The 24,533-nt window shown below is 41.9% G+C and overlaps 1 protein-coding gene across 1 annotated transcript in view; it reads left to right on the forward strand.

The window, feature by feature from the left end:
* LOC306701195 (succinate receptor 1-like) overlaps positions 1-23,483 on the forward strand; it is a gene marked incomplete at its 5' end in the record, with an annotated part of 40,892 nt that extends 17,409 nt beyond the window's left edge. Inside the window, one exon of the mRNA XM_079166450.1 lies at positions 22,193-23,483. Within this exon, the coding sequence (XP_079022576.1) occupies positions 22,193-23,143 (951 nt within the window). The 3' untranslated portion in view covers positions 23,144-23,483. The remainder of the gene's footprint in view (positions 1-22,192) is intronic.
* Between the last annotated feature and the right edge of the window lie 1,050 nt (positions 23,484-24,533).

Consider the following 24,533-nt stretch of genomic DNA (forward strand, 5'->3'; position numbering starts at 1 on the left):
GAGACTTTGGTTAAAGTTAATATATAATTAAATCACCTTGAGCTATATTTTATTTAAAAGACAATATAACCTACAATATGTTTACAAGGGTTCTTCAGGGATTTCTACGGACAGGTAAATTATGAAACCTCTTGAAATCAAGGTTTAATTTAGAAATCATTGACTTTTATTTCAAACCAATTTCTCACAATTTCTCACTCTTGGCCCTCATAACTGTTGAAACAAGATTTCATAATGGGGTCTCATGGGTGGAGGGCGGAAATTTCCTAATGGAGTCCCGCGGTAGTAAAGTTTAAGAGTCCCTGCTCTAAGCTCCTGCGATCGCATTTTCCAGCCTGTCTGTGTCTCTGGCGCAACAGATATGCATGGTCACAAGCCTCAGTGGCCGTTAAACCACAAACTGACCCGTAAAGGAGAAGCCATGCTTTTAACCGCCAATCAGCTTGCACTGGTGTCACTGGGCATATCATGTATATATACAACTCAAAAAACAGGCGTAGCTTATTAAAGTATAGTAATGTGAGACTGTAAATTAAGTTTTAATTACAATGAGCTTTGAAAACTTAATCCAGAAACACCTCATCAGTGATCGTCATGAATAAAGCTTTTACGGCCACATTGGGCTTTCATGCGTTTAAATGACATCATTTATCTAACTTTAGTGTTACATGAAGCATATCAGACCAAGTAATGCAACATTAACTAGATCTTTAGAGAATAAATCATTTTAAAGATGAACTTTCCAGTTTACTGTTGAATCCCTAAAGCTTTTGTTTTATTATTTTTGAAAATGTAAATACGCGTTGAACAATTTTATCCCAATAAAAAGGTAAACAGTGGTCAGAATGAGAAAGTGTGATCCCATAATATAAGTCCGTGCAAAACCTTCCCAGCATATTCAAATCAGCTACAGTTAAACACTATCTGCAAGCTGGAGGAAAAACAAACTGTGCAAATAAAAACAAAACCGGTGACAGACAAAAACTAACCCACATATTCAACATGCATATCAGATATGTCAAATCTCTGAGGATATATCTTTGCTTTTGACAAATCCCAAACTCAGACATTTCCAAGTAAGAAAAATCTCTAGCAACAGGCAGGGAAGTTGTCGGAATCATAACATGTCAAATATTAATGATAGCCTGTCATCTCTCCCCTCTCCTCCTCTCAAGAGGCAGCAACGGACAGATACACAGATACACAGATCATCTTGTAAAGCCAGTGGCTGTCCGCACGGTCAGAGAAAAGCTGCCTTACCTGCCTGGTTGTCTGTGTTTTACTTGCACTCGGTCTGGGTGTACGAGTGTGTGTGTGCGCTCACACACAATCCCTCCGAACAGGAACTGATGAATCTGCACGACTTCAGCCCTGCAGCGTGCAGTGCATTATGGGGTTTCAGTCTCTCTCTCTCTCTCTCTCTCTCGCTCTCTCTCTCACTCCTCTCTCTCCTCTCTCTGTTGGCACAGCGTTAGAGAGGGATGTCCTCGCCTCCTGTCTGGAGAGAGGAGGGTGAACTCACAAGAGCTGTGTCTATACACACACACACACACACACACACACAATGCAGAAGAAGCCTCATGATGACGAGCGCCGCGACTCTGGTTGCCGTAGCAACAGCCTCCCCCTCCCCAAACCCTCTCGCTCCTGTAGCTCTACAGGCTCTCTCCCCATGTATATTCTGTTTAAATAGTGAAAAAGTGAACTAACTGCATGCATTCTACTCCTCTGCTTCTTTTTTAGCATTTACTTTGAGCCCGAGCTAATCAGCTAACACAAAAATGAGGAGAGACACTTGCAGTCACGTGATCACTAACTGTTGCTCCTGCCCTCTGAGATAAAGAGAGGGTGGTGTATTGTCAGAGGGAATAGAGACAAACTGAGTGTGTGTATGCACATGCATCTCTAGGCTTGTGTATGTCTTTGAGCCTGTGTGTGTGGGTTTTGAGTGTGTGGGTTGATGTGGTGGTTCCTGGAAGCAGGCTATAGTTCCTGTTTGTGGTTTCTTTCCTGCTCTCCATTGCTACTGCTTGTGCGGAGGCCTGCCACCCTTTGATAACACACATTTCAGTCACATTACCAACAAGGGAAGTAAAGCTGAACTGACCTATGAAATGGATGGGAAGTGTGCACGCATGTATGCAAGCAGCAAGACACACAGAGAGACTTGACTATGCCCACTTTTGTAATTATTCGAATTTGTATCTTTATTCACTTTCCTGGAGGTTGGTTTTAACTGTTATTTAGTGGCTGATTCAGAATGATAATCGGAGCTCAGTGGGTTATCATGAAAGGGGTAGTTGACAGGCAGAAAACGAACAGAGGGAAAGAGAGATAGAGGGATGAGTACTATAATGGAGAGAGAATGACGGTGAGGAAGAAAAGGAGACGAGACCTCCTCTCCACCGTCTCCCATGGCGACAGAGTGGGTGGAAGGCCGTGGCTTTCCTTCAGGCCCTGTAAATCAGCAGCTCACAGCTGAGTCCTGCAGCGCAGCCATTGCACCGGTAACCCCCAAGACTCAGTCTTTCAACATCTAGTCTTCTATTTTTTTTTTTTGTTTGTCTCGCAGCTGTCATCGCTGTCTCTTCCCCTCTTCCACTGGCCCTATACAAGAATCCTCTCTGACACCGAAACATGGATGATACATGTTGATATTTACCCCAAGATGAGTGGTCCCACCATGCCACTGGAGCCAGAAAGAACCTGAGCAGTCAGACCACTTTAAAACACTACATATCCCACAGTTCAGTTCTCTGTCTTCCCAGTAGCCATGGGAACAGGTAGGAACTGGGATTCACTGAACATTGATTGTTGAAATTCTTTCCGAGGATGATTTAATCAGTGAGCTTGGCAAACGTAAGGGAAAGGGAGCAGAGTATGGTATAGACAAGGTGGGAGGCAACAGCTGGTGGCATGTGGCTTGTTTGTCCATGCAGGTCGTCAATTCACACTCGTTGTTCTACTTTATTCTTTAGAGCTGCAGAGAATGTGCCACTAAGTTAAAGCTACTCCTCCAGGCATCCAGTGCTCTGCGTAAGTGAAAACTGCATTGAATCAATAAAAGGGACTTTTCTGTTGTGTTCTTTTGCCTCTGGAAGAAGCGTATAACTCAACGAGCTATCACTGCACCCTAATGTGCTCCGTGTAATGAAGGGTCCTTGAATTTTAGGGACAGTGAATAACCACAGATTTGAAAGCCACAGTGATTAGTATGCGCTTTGGGACTAATGGCAACAGCAGGTGTCCACAGGCTTCGTGTGCTACATCTATTCATTAGAGACATTAAACCTAACCATTTGCATACACACACACACACACAGCTCACCACTCATTGGAACTATTCATTAACAACATCACGGCTCCCCTTAAGCGCAATGACCATTGATTAGGGTTATGTATAATGATGGTGGTTCAACTGCTGGTGTAATTATTGCTATCCTGGGACTTTTGTCACATGGATTTGGATTTGGATGTTACACCTGTACATGGTGATACTGTTCATTAATTGTTGTCCTGTTCTACATACATTATCACTGTGTGAATGCTGCATTACAGGAGCGGAAGTCTTGAAGAAGAAAATAACACTCCTGCTCAGTGGGAGTTTGTGGGATCTAAGATATTGCCAAATACTAACTTGCAAATACTTAGCATAAATTTTTGGCTTATTTGCATATTTTACTATTTTACATGCCACAATATGAAGATTGCTCATATAACAGTAACATCCCCACAGAGACCGTAGGGCTGTTATTTTGCCCAATAAATAATTCATTTGGTCTTAAAATGATAATGAATTGTAATTCTACAGATACTTTCAGAACCACACTTTATGTCGTATTGTATTCTCACCACAACCTATAGCCTTCTATGGAGCCCCTCTGGGGTCGCATGGTAAAAAAAACGCTGAGAAATGTGAGAACGGATTTGTAAACTGTACCTTCTGGTTTACAATCCGTGCAGTAAGAAAGTAGCCGACTGGAAACAATTGCTGCTACTTGTTCAATTTAGCAGTTCAAAAACAACCACAATCACTGTGACACTTAAAATAACGCCTGCTTCACTAACGAAGACAACGCCATAAGTAAGGAACAAAAGTTCGCAGCAACAAGTTTTATTTGGAATGGCTGAAGGATGCGTTAACGATTGGTTGAGGGTTGAGTTCGGTTGGATGATAGGGTGAGGATCGTGTAAGGTGGGATGATGGGGGCTTCGAGGAGAGGGATGGAAGGGAGGCGGTTGCCAAGTGCACAAGGTTGGTTGGGGTCATGCACAGGGGGATGGTGGTGGTCGAGCAGAATGATGAAAGGAGTGCGACTGTGGCGCAGTGGTCTGAATGGATGAGGATGACATTTTTAGAAGTAGTGCAATGAGTATGGGGAGCAGTTCGTAAAGGCCGGAGAAAAGAAATATTGAGGACAATTCCGGAGGCCAAGTGGAGGTGAACCATCTACCACCGTAGTAACATCTGATTCCGATGGAGGGGTTCTGTGTCGGTGTACGAACAGAAATGGCGTAGAGGGACCTTACGATAGAGGAGAGACAGATGGATTGACAGTGAAGAAGTTGTCCAGAAGGTGATTGACGTATGGAAGTTTGCGATTGTTAAGCAGGATCCAGCCTCAGAAAAGGAATCAAATATTTAGGGGCTACTCTTGCACCCGAAGGTGAGATGAATTAACCTTTCCAAGAAATGCCAAAGAACCTGCAGAAGTATTGATGAATGGGCAAACTGAAGGTCGGGATCGTCTTTAAGGGCAGACTTCAAGACGTTGATGTTTATAGGTGTTTTAAGGTGTCAGCAGAGTCAAGGACCGGGGTTGGGGTTATGGGGGCAAGTGGACCTGGCGTGGGCACTCCCAAGGAACAGGCTTGGAGAAAGCAACAACTTGAAATGTTGCAACCCATGCTGTTTAAATTGTTGCAGACCAGTATGTCACCTCAATAGAGGTTGTCTATGCCGAGGGGACAGTAGGGTGACGGCGGTATGTTGACTGGTATCTTGAAAACACGGTCGGAACATCATGGCTGTTACTTACCATAGAAAAGGGTCCAAATAAAAATTGTAAGGTTAAAAAAACATCTGTGTAAAATAGCCTATTATGGTGCTGGTAGTTGGAAGTTGAGATGATATCTGTTTTATTCGTAGCGCTCAGTAAACACAGACATCACAGTTTAGACGAGGGAGTGGGACAGGTTCCATCCCAAGAGATCCAGTGATATCTGTGTTTAACAGAAATGGGTTCAAATGAAGTGTACCTATATGCAAAGACTGTAGTGGCAAGTAGGATATGTTGTTTACTATATCATTTTGTATTTAAATTAAAGGACAGTCAACACAAAGACACTATTCTGCTGTAATGGGTATCTATAGTTTCCTGTTAATAATCACATGCAGCTATGCAATCTGAAGTCTAAACGGTGCACTTGAAGTATTGCATATTATTATATTTAGCTTTGGGACAAAATATTTCTAAATGCACAATTTGTTGCCACATCACAAACATTTTACATTGAGCATCCAAACAGCAATGCATTTCAAACCAAAAGAGTGTAATCAGCAGAACAGTATTAAAGACTTGAGTTCCTGTTGTTGGTGTAAGATTGAACATGCTTTTCAAATGGTGCATCTAACAGCAACATAATATTTACTCATTTATTTTTAAACTCATCTTCCCTCATCTCTGTCTGAGAGAAGGAGTGGGGATGGGTGAGGGGTTGGATGTCTGAGTCTGGTATAATCAGTCTGTTCCCGCAGAGAGAGATGCACACCAAACAGAATGGGAAACATCACAGTGTTGAATTCTTGTTAATATTCATATGCAAGCTAGCAACAGTCTCTGTATCAACCCAACAATATGGGCTGTTGTAGAGTAATATTGGTAATGCCTCATACTTTCAAGAAGGTCACATTACCTCTTTGATCATGGCAAGGAGAAAAACAATGAAAGAATTGTATTTTCGCTTAATCTGTGCAACAACAAAAAACCTGCCATAACCTTTTGAAGAGGGGCCTACGCACACCGTATACAGCAAACAATTTCCTGCTAAGGCACAGAATGCCAAAATGTTGCCGTCACCCTTAAATTAAAAGTTGGTGGTGTTTGAGGCTGAGAAAGTTCCACCACACAGACCAGCTTCTGTAAGTCATGGAAGCAAACTGCAGCAACTTACCCATAAATAGTAAACCAGTAACCCCTCCCAAATTAACACCACATAAAAGAAAGCCCTTAAAATGAAGCCAAGAGTAAGCTAACACACATAATCACTCAACATATATGAAATTGAACCATGAAATGCCAACGCTGAATGTCATGTTACAGTTGCCTAGTGTGAATTAGAATAAGTTCAATGAACTTCTGGAGAAAGAACAGCTGGATCTCATCAACAACTGAAAGTGCCACCCACAACTAAGTGTTCAGTGCAACAATACTAATGCTTAAAGTTGTTGTGTTTTTCTCTAAGAAATGAGACATGCTAGCATGGTGTGTCAAGATGGTGGGTTTTCAGCCTGCGGCAGAAGATGGACAGTGACTGTGCTGTCTTGCCTTCAATGGGAAAGTGTGGCGCTCATTCCACTACTGTGGAGCAAGGAAAGAGCCTTGACCTGTATTAGTCAACACACCGGCCACCAGATAGCACAGTAACTAAAAGGCTATGATATTGTAAGATAACAGGTTAACTGTGAAATCATTTCAAACATTTAGTAGACATCCTAAAACCTCGATTTGTTTCAGTTAAAGACATTCAGTCGAATATGCTTACCGTCCTCTGACTGTCAGCATGACAACCAGTTCAGCATTGCTGCTCCTGACTGCGTTCCACAGATGAATGCCACTCCATTGTCGGAACAATAATGCGAATTGTTGAAAAGTGTTGGATAGAAGAAAATGTATTGTTAACGTCACTCTGACAGAATGGTGCAATGTAGCTGCAACCTTGTCTGTTTTTCTAGCAGTGTCTGTTGTGTGTTGTATGCTTTCTGCGAAACCAGAGTGCAATGTACAGACTGAATATGTGTAAGTTTAGTCAGTAACTATGCAGAAAGAGCTTGTACTGTACATAGAATGTGGAAATGAGGAAAACCAACTCAACACCATTCTCTTTCAGAACTCCACAAACATGAATAATAATATGAGTCTGCCAAAACACTTTGCATATTAATCTACAGGTCAGGCTCTGTACGTGGGTGAGATGTTGGCATCTCTCATAACATAGGATACTCTTGGGTTAGATCCAAATGCCTGACCCAGCCTAAAGGAGAGTACTGATAAATAATACACACACACATGCAGTCAGAAGCCCACGGGCATACGCATGAAACAGGGTAGGAGTGAACAAATCTCGACAATCTCACAATCTAGCTGAAAGATGCGTAAATGTGTGATAAGGGGAGATAATGATTATTGGAGAGTGTTGGAGAAAGAGAAGCTATTCGACAGAGAAAGAGAGAAGGTGAGGGATAACACTGGAAAACAGAGACATCGGTTTCAATATTGGTTCTGGTAGTTTAAACATCTACACAACTGAAATGCTTTGGTAAAGGAGATGCACATACCTTGTGAAACTATTCGGCAACTATGATAGCCTACTAATGCATAAACACAGCTAAACCCTGCATGTGTTTATGTGGAGATAAATAGCCGATTAGAGATGCATGAACAAAACTATCAGAGAAGAGTGTCAACATAGCCGGATCACTGACAGTGGAGCAGATCTGAAACAAGTTTCCAAGTGTACATTACCCATGTCTGCTGTTTGTACTTGCAACACAATTTGACTGGTAAAATCAAACTGTTAATTTAGTTAAAACATCACCTCCAGCAGCCCCCCCGGGCAATATGAAATCAAGATTTTCTGTTTGATTAAACAAACAAATGCCTCGTGAAATAATATCGCCTGTGGAGAATGTCAGTCCTCGACACACACTGTACATATTCATAAGGCCAGATGATACTTGTTATTTAATGATTTAGAAGACTTTTTTTATTTATTATGTTATAATTCAAAGTCTGAATGTCTTTTTAAGCAGCTGGTTATATAGACGCACAGTTCACAGAGCAGATCAACCCAGAAGGCGAGCTGGGGAAATCCTGCCTGTCCACCACTGATGCTGTAATACTCTGCTTGTCTTCCATGTGTTCTTTTACAGGAGTGATCTCCTCTGAGCTCAGTAATATCACTTACACTGACCAAAGAAGGAGTAAATTGTCGCATAGGTGGAAATATAAAAAGTAAATGGAGCATGCCTTATGTGCGCCAACAACAATGTTCTTAGCAGTTGTGGGTATATACGTTTAGACTTTACTGTTACTTTTTGTCTTTTATTTAGATGTAGCTTTGACGACATGTCACACGATACTTAAACAGGCTTTTCTGACACAAGACAGTCTAAATGGATCAGACCTCTGCTTCTGCATCAAATTTCAACGTTGGCCTTCTTGAAAACACACTAATCATGACAACTATCTCTCCTTTGGCTAAAAATAAGTCTGTTTCTAAGAGGTGCTGGCCATCTTAATAGACTAATTAACTCAAATCCCAGGAGTACCTTAACGGCCAAATGAAATTTAAAAAACAGCTCACACAACACTTTGCATTAGAGCCAGTGACTTAGTATTTTTGTTAGTGTGCAATAGTCTGCATGAATATCCCTTTTTTTAATCTCTCCTGTATACATGTACAAACATGCAAATTCACTTTCACACACATACCCCCCAACGCAGTGGTTTTTCACTTTTCACGCCCTTTTCCCCTTTCCTTTAGAGACAGTAATCCCCTGCTGCAGCACTAATAGCATTAGCAGAGCATATCCAATCCCCTTAGTACCCCGACAGGGAGCACAGAGCTCAGACCTACACTGAGACAGACTACACTACCCATACTGCCTCAGGAAATCTGTGCACGTTGCTCTGCTCATTATTGATGGAAGTAAACGAAAACAAAGCTGAAATGAAGAGGAGGAAACTGTGCTGTGTATTATCAATATCATCACTGAGACACGGTTACTGCATAGTGCTTTATGTGTGGTGGTTGGGCGTACTGTGAGGAAAGCTGTGCCTCAGTGTGCGACATGAAGAGATTTGTAGAGAAAATGAAAGATGCTGAAAAGTGGTACAGAAATCATGAGCAAAAGCTGCCTTGGTGGAGGTAGTGGGATTTAAATATACAGTATTAACCAGTAGATTATTACCCTACAGTGCTGGTAATAACAACGTGATCACTGCATTGATTTCTTATTAATAGGCCAAAGAATTTGCCACATATATAGTGTAGGTATATACTTTCGGTATATAATGTACACCTGTTTTTATCCTTCAATTACAGTAACTTCAATAATCTTCATTGTTTTTCGGCACACATTTGAGACTTGATGGATTTCCGCCAATCACCGTGTCCTACTTCCTGTGCATGCATGACCAAACCAATAATAAACACATTCATGCGTTTCGAATGGGTAAACAACATGAAAAGATATTACAGTGACATGATTATTTCCGATTGGAATTCACTACAGCATCCATGTCTGTTCGGAATGTGCTGCATGGCGCCTGAATTATTCATTTACACGCAGTGCTGACAAGCATCTGTATGTAAATGTCTTAGCGTGTGGCTATGCATGTTGTATGTTTCTCCAAAGCTGAAGAGAAAAAAAAAAGATGGATAGATGGGTAGATATGTTGTGCAGTCATCTCTTGATGGTCCATTAGCTCCATTAGCTTCCAAATGCAGCCATCTTAAGGCAGAGCAACACCAGGCCAACCAGCAGAGGTTTTCCTTCCTACCGGCCCCTGATATCCCCTTTGCCATCCACAACGCTTCTTGACTCCATATCCATCTCTCCGCCGTTACCCTTTGCTCACAGTGAGTCATTGACTTGAAAACAGGCTGCAGTCTGCCACAGCATCAGCTTAAAAGTAATCATTCTGCTATACAGAGTCAATATTGTTTTTTTTTCCTTTTTCTGTGTGTGTGTGTGAGAGAGAGAGACACAAAAAGAAGGAAAGAGGAAGCTACAAAGGAATGAAGGGTAAAAGCTGAAGAAAAACAACAGAGGCAGTTGTGTGCCAGGCCTAAGAATGAGCTGTAACCTAATGAGTCTCGATGAAAGTTGACTGTCTGAGCTAACTCAATTCTTTGCTCTGCTAGTCACAGTTCTTAGCTTAATGATGTTTGCTTCAGACTGTTGATGCCCCGGCCAATGCTGGATTGCCTTTTTTTGGTCATATGTTTTCCTGTGTGCGACGACTCTCCTCGCCGCTTGCATGCGTAGAATGTTGAACTTGGCTCAGGCCTCACATTGGATGACATCACCCACACTGCAGCAGACATCAGTTGAAGACGTGTTTACAGTGCTTAAACCACCAGCATGCCTGTATCCCCGCTCGTATAAACAGAGAATGTGGCTGACCATGTGCACACTTGTACGTGTATGCAGTGTTTACACAGAACAGATAAAGGAATATAACCAGAGCAGGAGGTAAAGGCTGCAATCTGTGGGGCTGTGGCTAAATACTGAACGGGCTTGAAGCAACACAAGGGCGAGGATGCTCCAGGGAGGTCTTTGTAAAGGCTATCGGCAAGGTGTAGTGTGTACACAGAGGTGAGGAGGAGGCATGATTCTTGCTCAGGAATGTTGTAAAGCTGTGTGTAGAGTCAGCAGGCCAATGAAAAAGCGTAGGTGTTGGACCTCTGCCAAAGCAGTGATGAGAAAAAATGAAGAAAAGAGAGAAAATGGGGGAATGAGAAGAATGGGATCCATAAAGAGAAATCTCAGGCACTGTGTTCATTGAGGAGAGTTTTACACTCTCCATAAGAATGCAGTCTCAGGTTTAATGAAATCTGGGAAGCTCTCTTTAGAATTGAATCAAAGCCCTCCTTGCCCTACTGCAGCATTTCCACCATTTCCATCTCCACTGCAGAGTGCATTCATCATCATCCTCTTCATCCTCTTTGTTTCATGCTGCCTATCAGCAGCACATCTGTTTCACACATCACTGTGGTTCCTGAGCACTACCCATCTATCCGGGCAAGGTGTGTGTGTGTGTGTGTGTGTGTTAGTGTCCCCCTATAGAGTCAAAGGGAGAGAACATATATGCATTATATACATTTCCCTATAGAGGGAGTGAAATAATAAAGCCAACGAAACTCTGATAAGACGGCATCCAAACATTGAACAAAAGGGTCTAATAAGAATTATTTATCAGCTTTTCAACCTTTATGTCATTGGCCAAAGATCAGTTCATCATCGACCTATATTTGATTCGGTTTCAGGAAATGGGGGCTGTTGGCTTGTTCTGCTCCGACACAATGTCGACTCTGTGTCCTGTATTGGGCTTTGCAGTCAGCTAAACTCTTCATCATACTCTTCCTCCAAGGAACAGACCAGCGTGTTGTATATGGACAGGTTTAATATGAAGAAGTGTTTAGCTGGCTGCAAAGCCCAATACAGGACACAGAGTCGACATTGTGTCGGAGCAGAACAGTGAAATGGCATTTGCCACTCAGAGGGCCAGAAAATGCAGGATGAATGAGGATACTATTGCACAATCACTTGAATACAACAGAGTCATGTTTTCAACAAACCAGGAAAAGGAATACGTTACTTCCTGTCACATGTGCCACACATATAGTAGGTGAACACTGCAGTATCTACTCCTAACACTAGGCGGCAGTATTTGCACAGTGTGAGCGAAAACACGTAATACCACAACGTAACACTAGGTGGTAGTAATTCCTTCAAATAAAATACAGGTCATTACATGGCTACACAGGAATATATGGAATGAAATGTCATAGAAGGTTGATTCAGGAGTCAGAAAGGCGGTGTAATATAATCATAATGGTGGCAACAAAGTTGAAATATAGAAAAATGATAATTGGAACACAAAAGAAAAGTCAACAGCTTCGCAAATGGCTCTGTGATGCCATATTTAAACTAAACGTTAAGCTAAATGCTAGCACTGCCACAATGAATAGAGCTTACCATGTTATCCATCGGAGTTTAGCCTGCTAACATCTGTGCCAATTAGCACTAAACGGAAAGTACGGCTTAGGCTGAATGTCAGCAGTTTTATTAACAGGTAACACTCATAAATCAAAGTGCTGGACAAATTCATTATTTGACTTCATGGTGGCACTAGATGAAAAGTGAAGGGATCATCAATGTTTTAATAATATTGTTGGGGGAACCATATGTCAAGGCAATCCATCTACTAGCTGTCGCTATAGCTGACCACCAGCGTTTTGGCAATCCGTCCTGTAGTTTAGATATTCTGGACCAGAGAGGTGGATCCACATTTTCATCCCTAAAGCCTTGCCACTAGTATGCATACAAACAAATTGGAAATATGAGAATTTAAAGCATAGGCATTAAGGTGGTGAGACTTTTATAAAATGACGAGGCAGTGCTTTGAATTACAAAGCAAATGAGGAACTGCAGCAAGAGGAGACAGCAGAGAATGTATGCAGGTTAATTTTAGATTTATCTCCATCTGAGCAAAAATCCAATTTACATCCATCCCTCCTTGACCACATAACCATGCAGCCTCCCCTTCACAGCACAACATAATTCAAGGACAGTGAGTCAGCCAACCAATATCCATATTGCTGAAACCTGAGCCGCCATGAGACCAGCAGAGAGGCTGTGATGTCACAGGGCGAGACCTCCACCCCATCTACCTGCTGCGAGAGGCCATGCGAGAGGGAGCAGGAGTGGAAACGAGAGATGGGAGAAACTGCTTCCCTCGTTCTAACACTGATGGGGTTTGTTTTGTTTGTTTCGTTATCCTTGTCGGTGTGCAGCAGAGCACGAAGTCGAGACATTAGTATCATGCCACGCATAATCGCCACCTGGGGAGGAGTGAGTGAGGAGAAGATGGCAGAGCGACTGACCAAAGAGGAAGGAAGGAGAAGCAGAGATAGAGAAATGAGGATGAGGAAACACTGGAACAGGTGCATGAAGTCCTCCACCACATGCACAAACACAGAGTAACATACACTCACAAGCGTGCAACATAGATTTTAATTGACTTCTCGCAGTATTTACAGTACGGTACTCTCTCCTTAGGAGAAAACAACAGGATAACCCTTCTCGACCTCAGAACAAACATATAAACTCGTAGTGGTTCCAGTTCTGTGAGCACCTCCAAACACCATCTCTCCTTATTTCCTCTCTTTATTTTTCTAAAACCGAGCAGACTGAGACAAATTCCTGTGGGTGTGTTATTTAGGAGTACTGCTGACCACATTGACAATGGCTGGCATAGGGAGTCCTGCCCCTCGGTGCCAAAACATACAAGCCAGAAAGAACACCCCACGGGGAAAATTCCTCATTCTCCACATCTGACACTGAGTTATGGTATAGAGCGATATTTAGAATTTGTCAGGGTTTATTTAGATTTGATTATGTCAACTTCGCTGACTCTAGTCATCAAACTACTTTTTAAATTTGCAGTGAAAAACCCCAAAATGGTGTCACCGTTCAATGCATTATTTTCCTCCAAGCATCTATTGCAAACTCTCTTTTCTGGAGTGCGGAGACGGATTTCAGGGATCTCCCAGTCCCCCTGACACCTTGTGACACCAATTAGGAGGTTGTGGATATGACAAGCCATTGGCAACTGACAAACAACAAACAAAACAACGTGTTTCTTTGTGTCCACTATTATAGTGGGATGGGAGGGAACAACAAAGGACAAATCCTTACAGGAAGTTAAAAGGGAGAAAAATAAAAAAAGAGAAAAAGGATACAAACAGCTGATGTCAGTGTTGCAACAGGAAGTTTTCTGTCGTCAGCCCACGCTTCACTGGCAACTGACAGAGCTGCCGATTCAGGCCTCACAGAAAAGGAGTGACAAGAGAGCTGATGTGCTGCGAAGAGTACTTGAAAATAGGAGGTATACAGAGTACTCCCCCCCCCCCCCCCCCCATGCCGTTTAGAGCAACGTACAGTGTTTTGCAATCACCACAGAGGTTTACAAGACACTCACTGTCTCTACTAACCTTACTAAACCATTACAATGTGCTTTACATAATATAACCTGTTTTATGGCTCCCAGGTTCCCCACAGCAGCGCTATGATGTCATCCAGGCAAGACATAGAACAGGAGGGCTATTATGTTCTTTGCGGTGTGGTAATGTTCTCATATGTAAAACCTGGTGATGCCGGTAATGAAACAAGAGGAGACTTTGAAAAGGCCCTGAAGTGTGTGTGTGTATGTGTGTGTGTGTGTGTGTGTGTGTGTGTGTGTGTAGGTGTGTGTGTGTGTGTGTGTGTGTGTGTGTGTGTTTTTCTTGCATTCGCTCGGAAAACAACTCCTGCAAAGAAAACGAACGAACTGCCACCTGCCGAAATGAATGGTAGCGATTCACGTGAACATTGACAAGGACGCCGTTGGCCAATAATCGCACACAGATGTTGCAGTTCGGAGCGCAGCCCTGTGTGTCACACAGCTGTCGGTTTAATGCGGGATAACAAGTTTTCATAGCTTGTGAAGAAATCCACAAAGACTCACTCAAGCTACCGTTTGGCAAAATGAAAAAGCACCCAGCTGCGTTCGGACTGTTCACTGCATGGAAAAGTAAGTGCACACTAGCCATGCTTCATATGCAGAGCAGCGTTAAAGCAGAGATTTTGTACAAGCTTCACGCGCAAATGTTAAGCGTCTGGATGTAGTCAGGGCATGACATCAGTTGCTTGACTGACCCTGAGAGCTGGCTATCAGAGGCTGAAGTGAAAACACGGCAGGGTTACATATTAGACCCTGCTGAGGCTCGGAAGTCTTTGCTCTGCAACGTGTCCAGTGACTAGCGTAGCGATTAGCTGACGGTTAGCTGACCTGATGGTGGTTTTGAATTTATATGTTCCCAGTAGACAGCAGAAGCAATCATATCAGTAACGCTGAGAAAGCCTGACACAGCATACACCACCAGCGTGTGTAAAACAAGCCTCTGGAGCTGCCGTGGCTGAAAATGAAAAAGATCCACAGTAGGGCAAACACGTGTAGGAGGCACAGGGTTCAAACTGAGGGGGAATGTTCCACACCACCTATACTAAACATAGAACAAAGGGGGTCATGGCTATTTAATTACATTTCCTGTCAAAAGGTTTCAACACCTTGTCAGCTGACTTGTCACCTTATCAGCTTTCATCAGGGCTCCAAAGTAAATCTTTGTTTTTCACAAAAAATGTTTTGAACATGCCAAAGTGACAAATGGACAAAATGAAAATTCTATTTATCAGCTTTAATGGCCGTGTGAACACATCCAAGGAATTTGACTCCGGTATTGACGCTCTCAATGTACATGCACAGATATAGACATGCAGCTAAAGATAGGGACAACAAAGCTGAACAAGGTTAACATAAACATTTGACATAAACATTTGATTACTATGTACAGATATACATTCTATCTGTATAAGAAACATTCCACAAATGTTACTTCATGCCAGAGTCTGACAAGTGCTTCCTTTGTTAGAGTCGAGTTTTACTTTGTGTCTGCAGTAGTCAGCAGGAAGAGGACGGGGGACTTAATTTGACAGTGTCTCTGACACAGATGAAACAGCATGAACTGGTTCTCTCGCTGAAGTAAAACTGTAAATTGGCCAAAAAAGCCAAAGCTAGCTGGGTATTTCCACAACTAATGATCATGTTTCACTGGACAGTATGTCCATGCACGTCTGAAACACGAACACAAGGACTGTTTTGGGGCTTTTAAGGACATATTTAAACCAGTTTGCATAACCGGTCCAGGCTGCGACCCCAAGAAAGGGACGAGAGGAAAAGCCCTCAATCTCACCCCTGTCTGAGCATGCCAGTTTGACTGCTGCTCAAACAAACACGGGATGAATAATTGAAAAGCCCTCTGACTCGAGCCTATGAGAACATATTGGAATTTGAAGTTTGGAAATAAAGGAGACGGAATTGAAAAAGATTGTGTGAGAAGGTTGACATGATCATAAAGAGAGATAGGAGACCATGGGGGAGAGAGGACTCTAAAAAGAATGAACAGTAAGAACTCAAAAGAGCAGAGGAGACGGGCCATGAAGAGAGCACAGATAATGCAGAGAGCTTTAGGACATTGTGCTGCAAGTAACTCAACAACCTTAGCCCTATGCAGTATATAGACGCAGTCTCTCACTTCCATGCCTTCATCTCATGTGATGCACACTAAAAACACTCAAACCCACACTCTACATTGGCCTTGATCCAATTAACTCGCTGTCAAATGTGAACCACGTTGATAATTAGTGCAGAGTTGTAGCGATAACGCTGTAAGTGTGTCACCTTGCAGAACTGGGACACTTTAAGCTACAGGGACATGACGGGAACATTCACTCACAGCAGGAGACACACATTCACTCACATGTGTTAACATGACAATCTAGTAGTCTAATATCATACCCATGTACTGTTGTCAGATATACTGATATTCTGTGTTTATTTTTGGTCTCTCATTTAGGTTGTCTCTGTCTGTGTTTGTGTGTGTGTGTGTGTGTGTGTGTGTTTGCACTTGTCTGGGTACATTTGGGACAAATTGCCCATCTAAGGTAGGGAGAGAGGAATGGGCACAAGTGAAACTAGCAGATACAGTCCATAATCTTTTCATTTCTTCATTTCACACACACACACACACACACACACACACACACACACACACACACACACACACACACACATGCGCACCTAAATAAGTGATGAGTAAACTGTGACATACTGTTTGACACAGATCCACCCTCTACTAACTAGTCCATCCCAGCTTTAGCATCGACTTCACTGGTTCTCGTTCTGTCTCCTTTTTGCCAACTTCATTTCCATTCAACTGGCAACGATTAGGACTTGCTCTCATTGTCTCTCATTAATCCATCAGATGAATTCCTAACGTTCAGACGTTATTTCAGTTCATTTGATCTAACTTCAAGGTTTTTATTGTACATTTCCTTTTGCTACATAACTTCACCAATGTAACTTTCCTCAAACATAAGGCAGGACACTTGTAGAGTTAAGTCCACAATCTGAGTTTTGGGCTAATACTGCCCTCTGCTGGATTATATTTGTTTCACACGATGTATGTCAGGGCTGGTACATGATGTGCGTAGCTGGAATCATTTTGTTATTTATGATTCATATACAGTTGCCATCGATTTCCCTTCCTGGTGGTTCCCTTGTATGAGGATTGTAATTGGTATAGTTCTATGGGCTCCTTTTTAAAGCCCTCTTACAACTCCACCAACACATACAGGTGGCAGGAGGTTTTTCAGGAACTGCATTCAAATTTAAATGATACGGCACATGTGGGAGTTAGTTTAGTGCAGTTGTTCCAAATTTGATATTTGGGATCACTGAATATCAAGAGAGAGAAGCAGCAAAATATGTTCTGCTACACAAAGGTTTAAAGCGTTACATTAGTCTTTGTTTTTTCCTTTAGAATTGTAGGAATAAAACACAGAAAAATATCCCTTTGTTTGAAGTGGTCACAAGCAGTTGACATATGAAACTGCCGTGAAGGTCACACTGGTTCAGTGTACTCTGTACTGCATTTTAGTCATAGCTTGTAATTCTTTAGGAAAGCTCACACCCACACGTACACACCCACCCACACACACACACACACACACACACACACACACACACACACACACACACACACACACACATTATGACCCTTTAGTTTTAAGTCAATCCACCTGCTGTCGTCATGCGATATATGTCTGAAATAGTGATGTGAAGAAATATGGCGCTAGTGGGTGTAATAGGGTTGATGTATTAGCTAGTATCCAGACTCCCTCTGCAGGGCCAGAAGTTATTGAAGGTCATATGAAGTCTATAAAAAATATATGAGAGAAACATTCTTTGGTGACTGGGAGGGAGTGTCTGTTCAGCCCCTGGGCTCTGTATGTTTTTTTCTCTGAAATACCTACAAGATAGATACTGAGAACTGCTTAACTGTTCATCTCTCTTCATCATTTGCAACTGCCAAGTGGTGTAAATGAGCATTTATAGTTATATTTGACATATAATTCTACAAAAGACGAGAACTCTGACCTTCAAGGCTAAAGTCCGCAGGTTAGCCACTTCGAATTGTTGTTGATTTTCACAGGCTGGCCACATAAAGACAACAGTTAGTAATGAGGACTAGTCATGTGTGAAATGACAACAATCCTTCAGCAGCACTCAGACTGATGTGTGTGTGGTGTGCCACCAGAGGGCACTCTCATTAAATAAAATGGTAATTAAAAACATGAGATGAGATTATTTGTCTGACTCAACCGAAGGCATCTTCTCTTCCCTCTCCCAGACAGGACAAATGTGAGGCAAGACAAGAGGAGGCAAACTTTATTTACATATCACAAAGTCATTACAGAAAACAAAGAAAATGTCATTTGTGTCAAATATTAAGCCAATGCAAGGTATAATCACACAACAAAAAGTATTTTTTTTAGATCTGTGTCCTTAAATCAACTTAACCTTGACGCATGTCGGTAAACTGCCGGTCTGAACCACATACATCCTGCTGTCTTGCAATGATAGAAGACAGAGCCAGGAGAGCACTGCCTGATGGGCGGAGAATTTTCCGTGGTTGATGTTGGACGAACATTTGTTTTGTGTAATGTGGAGGAAGGCCAATCGAGTTTCATCTTATCTAATGTAATGATTCACAGATGATCACACATCCTTTTGTAAATCATACAAACCAAAATATATGCTAACCCAAGTCAGTGTTATAAATGAGACTTGTGCCATCGCCCCGCTGTTGGCCTCCGCTGGAACAAATCCTAGCACCACTAAAGCACAGGAATGCTGAAAGATTACTCTTGATCCCAGCATAATATAACCCGACGGACCACTGTCATCCCAGGCTGGGTCTTTTAAGGATATGTTCATTTTATTAAACCGAGCTCACCGTCTCAAAAAATAATACAAATCTGCCGTGACTTTGTCTCACATGTCTCGCAGCAGTAGATCATGTGCTTTGCAAAGGCTGACCAACACTGTAAGCTTTGTTGCCAAAATATACTGTAGGCTCCCTATCAGAAGAAACATCACCGAGATGTATTATCTAACCAGGGGAAAATGAAAGTCAACATCGTGGTATTGTTTTGTGAACTGCCTATGTGTTCCAGAGCAAAGTGAATGACTTATAGTTTTAGGTCCACATTATTAACACATATTGAATTACAAAAAGGAACGTTGTACTGCATGTTTTTTTCATGATAGCCAAAATAATCGCTCTAAGACTCCTTTCTCACGTGGAGAGAACATTTGCAGATGTCTCAGTCAAGAAGGGGATGAGGTTTGGGGCGATACACTCCGACACTGTTGAGTAAAAGTTGGATGAGATTAGTTGAGAAAGCTACGTCCTCAATTGTCATTAGCATTAACAGATTCATCTAATAAGCCAGTGAAGGTCTGGAAAAAGACTATGATAAAAAGGTGCACGACATGCACCATTGACCATGTATTTCACTTGGTTTGAAGAATGTTAGGTCAATTTCCAGGCTTTCTTTAAAAGTCAAAATATTGGAACATCTAGTTAGTGTGTAATGAGAAAACTGTTTATCATATTTTTGTTTTTAGACTCGGGCCTGGCTCCATTTCTTCTGCACATTTGAATATCACTCAGTGCGGAGGAATTGTGTCCTGCTCGATTCATTTTCTGAAGTGAAGCAGTTGATATAGATCTCGCAATACTTTTTTTTCTGAACTATATCCAAGACTTCAAAGCTTTTATTATATACAAAATGGTTTACTGCTCAGTGCCCCATAGTTTTAGCTGTCAAAGCCCATTCACAAAAATCTCACAATGCAACACTTCTCCTTTCATAGACATAGAAGTTACAGTTTTATGAAACGGTTGTGACACAAAATGATGAAATCTTTGAATGGCAGATAGTCTTCTTTTAAAGCAAGCTTATTGCATTGAACTAAGAAAGAAAATGTGCCCTTGTGAACATCTGCTACTTGTTCACAACACAGAAAAACAGCAACAAGTTGTGACTTGGCTCAGGAGGTCTGCCAGCACTGCTAGAAATCAATTGCTGTATAGAGTGAATGATAATGAAAAAAATGTGCTGATTTGAAGCTAATCTCACATTTAATCTGAGACATCAAGTGTGAAAACAAGAGAGGAAGTAAATGTGTTTCCATCGACTGAAATAAATAGGGGAACTTTGAAACGCTTGTGGAAATTACAACGCATTTTTTGTAAAAGATATTATATGTTTGCAATAAGTTTACTTGTAGGAGTCTTAAACATAATCATTGGAAGTATTGAACCAAAGTACAGTCACATAGGTTAGGGGGTTCAGAGAGATCAGGGGAGACAGGGTCAGTGAGGAATGCAGAGGACAGGCTCTTCACGACCATATAAGGGAACAGGTCGAGGACCAGCGACATCAAAGGGGACATCAAAGGGGACACAGAGGAGCTGGACAGACGACCAACAGAGCAGGAGGAGTCCGGACGACTTCAACCAAACACTGAGCTGATAACAGCCAAAGCCATTAGGGGTTTATTGTATTTCGGCCAATCACAGAGGCTAATACTGGACATTTGAACATTCAGACAGAGACTTTTAAATATAGGATATAGCTCCAGAGAGTTTTGGGTGCTGTTCGCACCGTTACCACTTGGTAGTTGACCAGCTGAGCCGGCCGATTAGGTGGGGCAAGTGAGGACTCAGCCCCAAGGGACATATTGATATCGATAGAGTAATTCAGTTTGCAACTGTTCTAGCTTCTCATGTTAATTAAATACTTTTTGATTGTAAGACAGATCCAGTTCATTTTTGGTGGGACTTTGCTGCAGAAAGTTAGCAGCAGCAGAAGTCCAGCGGCCTGTCTCTCCCCTGAAAAGGTCTCCCCTCGACAACAGCTAGCCTAGCCTCGTTGCCAACATTTTCTCTTTTTGCATTTTCTGAAGTGCAGTTTCCCATTTTTGCTTTGGACCAGAAGTATCCTTCAGCTCTGGGGAGATTGTAAGTATAACTTTATAATAAAGTTAGGAAAGGGATCGATTATTCTCTAAATGATCGTCCCATTCCCATTTCTACGAATGCCATTTGTAGATAACTTGTAGATAATTTGTAGATATTTGTAATAACACATAGGCCAACTATAAACTGCTGGCATGCCTAACTAAGCCGATTCGCTGTGGCAATATAAAAGGGTTTGCATCAAAGTCTGTCCTCAGTGAAGTAAAACAATGTGATTTATGTGATGCACTCTCTTGCAATGCTACAATTACTTTGGTGGCACAGTTGAACTCAGTGCGGTCTCACTGACACTTGGATGGTTGGCTGATCAGCAATTGACCCGTCTGACAGATGAAGGTAGCTTATTTGAATATGGATATCGTGTACAGTTTGTCTTGAAAGACATACGCTTTGGGGGACAAATACAAATGTATGTTTCTACTTATTTACTTATTTTTGGCATATTGCTGTGCCACTGCTGTTACTGTAGTTGTTAACAGTAGTTTCCAGTCTTCATTTATTAGCATCTGCAAATTAAAATAAGTTTGAAATTACTTTAGGAGCAGTGGATAAGGGGTTAATGGTGTTTAAGGTCAAAAGTTTAAATGTTTTTCAGACATTTAACTCATGCATGACTTGCTTTTATGTCATTTCAAAATGCACAAAAGCTATTCATATCCACTTTAATAAATACTCCTGCTGGTGTGCCAAGCAACCAGACAGACGATGGGTGTGCAGTTATTAGGTAACCTATCACGTTTTTTACGAGGTTTCGTTTGGTTAGCGTCATCTTTCTATATTTAATATGCAAATGATCCTCAAAATGCCAGTGTGTCTTTTCATCCATGTCATATTAGAGGCACCAGTACCCTCAGAACTCAGTGTTTACTGTTTCCAGTGTACAGATAGTGGCTGCAGCTGCTCATGGTTGCGCTCCCTACTCACATTACCAGCAACTACTAGAACTACAGCATGGTAAGTCTGATACTAACACGATGATAATATTCTGCTGAATGTGTTAAGCTCTGAATTTAAAACAAGTTTATTTTGAATCTGTTGTTGAAATGTTGTCCTTAAAGTTCACAGTTCATAGAATTAAGTTTCTGTTATTACTCACCCCTTTGTTTCCTCTTCCCTTCCTTCCCTCCCCCTTTCTTCCACCCTTTCAATTTTCTCCATGTTCTGTTTCTCTCCTCTCCTCCCCTCTTCTTTCCAGGTGCTCGATTGTACAGAGATTGATGACGTGCTGGAGAGGTACTACCTGTCGCCGTCTTATGGCATCGAGTTCTGCATTGGTTTCCCTGGCAACCTTTTGGTTGTACTTGGCTACATATTTTGTCTGCCGAAGTGGCAGAGCTGCAATGTTTACCTCTTCAGCCTGGCAGTCTCCGACCTTCTTTTCCTCTGCACACTGCCACGCCTCTCATACCTCTATGCCAATGACCAATCAGAGACCAGTCCCTATGCTTGCGTCATCAACCGCTATTTCCTGCATGTTAATCTTTACTCATCCATCCTGTTTATGGTTTGGCTGAGCATGGACCGCTTCCTGCTCATAAGACATCCGACACAGAACCACTGCCTGCTGAGGCCACGGACGGCCCTGATTGTTACAGGGCTGAGCTGGCTAGCAGTCAATGTGGAAGTTGCTCCAATGATATCACTGATGGTCCACGACCTTAAGAGCGGAAACTGGAGTCGCTGCAAGGATTTTGCCAGCCTCAATGGAGACGTCAATACATTGGGCTACAGCCTGGGGCTAACCTTGACCGGTTACTTTCTCCCTCTGCTTGGACTTTGTGGTTTCTCCTACAAAATTGCACATCTGCTCCGTGTCCAGGAAAGGGCTGTGCAGCGCAGGGCAGCGTCGTACAAGCGGCCTCTCAGGGTTGTTGCATCGGCTGCAGTCATGTTTCTGGTTCTCTACACTCCCTACCATGTGCTGAGAAATGTCAGAATAGCATCTAAGCAGCCCTGGGCAGGGCTGCAACTGTGCACGAGGATGTACATCGAGGGCATGTACATCATAACCCGACCGTTGGCCTTCTTGCACAGTGTCATCAACCCCGTGTTCTACTTCTTCATGGGCGACAAGTTCAGAGAGCTCCTATTCGCTAAGCTCAGAAAGCTGGTCACGAAGAGGCAGCGGCTGAGAGAGTCAGCCTGACCAAATTCAATACAAGGTATCTACATATGAGACACACATGAAGCTAGTACATCCATACTCAGCTCCATCTTTACATGTATTTTGTTAAAGTTTTATGCTAAAATGAAAAATAAAATAAAATAAATACATTCTCTGGCCAGAGCCTGTTGCTATTCTTATAGTAACACTCTGTTTCAGCGTGTATGGCAGTATGTGTGTGCAGATTGGTTGCTGTTTTTATTTGTATTTGTATTTTTGGAAAAAGCATTATTATTTATGTTTGTAGTCGGATGAAACTGGTGGTGCATGATTTGTCATTTGTACTTCTATTTTGGGATGTTTGTTCACTTAAATGTAAAACAAAACCGAACTCAACTAACAGCAATTTGTTGCTGCTAATTATTTATATTGGAACTGTTTGTCATTCCATGTAGTTAATGACTGATACTTTTACACTTTTCATCAGTATCAATACGGGTATTAATAAAATCCCAGTGATAATCAATTCTGCCAACCATTGCTTCGGTGGATTTTGCCCATAATCTTTCCTGCGTAATGTGAAACCTTAGCTGTCTGTAAGTATTTCTGAGAACTTTTTTTTATGCACTCTATATCTTTCCTATCTGCATTTTATTAAATGGGACATACTTCAACTGAAACATTGAAAACGGTGTATTTGTTATCGTTGACTTTGGTTTTCGTGGACTTAAGTGACCCCAACTTGCTGAGTTATGAAGCACCTCACATTGTGTCCTTTTCAACTAAGTCATCAGCATGATTTTAATGTTCACTCCAAGAACCTACTCTTTGTTTTAGAGATCCAAGGTTTATTGTGCAATGTATTCGCTAGTATCAGGGTCTTAATAGGATAGAACAGATACATGAATGGTTTGGATTTGGAGGGTGTGTAATCAGTATCATATACATATCAATACAGTGTTTATTGTTCGTTTTATTTGTATGTTTGTATAAGAATGCATGTGTAACAGTGTCAGGCTATAGATGCTTACTTTGAGTTCATACACACCCACAAACTCCACCAGCATCATTACAACAGTACATCATTTCCTCATTTTTCCTCGTCTTCCACATTCAGGTTTGAAACACTAACTCTAAATAAAAATTGCAATAGAAGTCAGAGGAATGAAAAGCTCAGGGTTTGTTTTTATTTTATTCTCTCCATTTGAAAAATCTGCTGTTGAAATGTTGTCGCAGTATGGACAATACTGAGCCAGGCTCTTGTTTTGACACTTCCTTTGCAGAAAGGTCATTTAGCGTTTGTTGGTCTGGTTTATTGAAACCTTCCAATATATTCTATTAGTGTTCTTGTATCTGTGTCTAAAGTTGGAATCATCTGGAAGTCTCAGCTCTCATGAAAGCCTCCTTCACATTGGACAGTCAGTGACCTTTG

Source organism: Pholis gunnellus (genome assembly GCF_910591455.1).
Source record: "Pholis gunnellus genome assembly, chromosome: 9".
Lineage (NCBI taxonomy): Eukaryota > Metazoa > Chordata > Actinopteri > Perciformes > Pholidae > Pholis > Pholis gunnellus.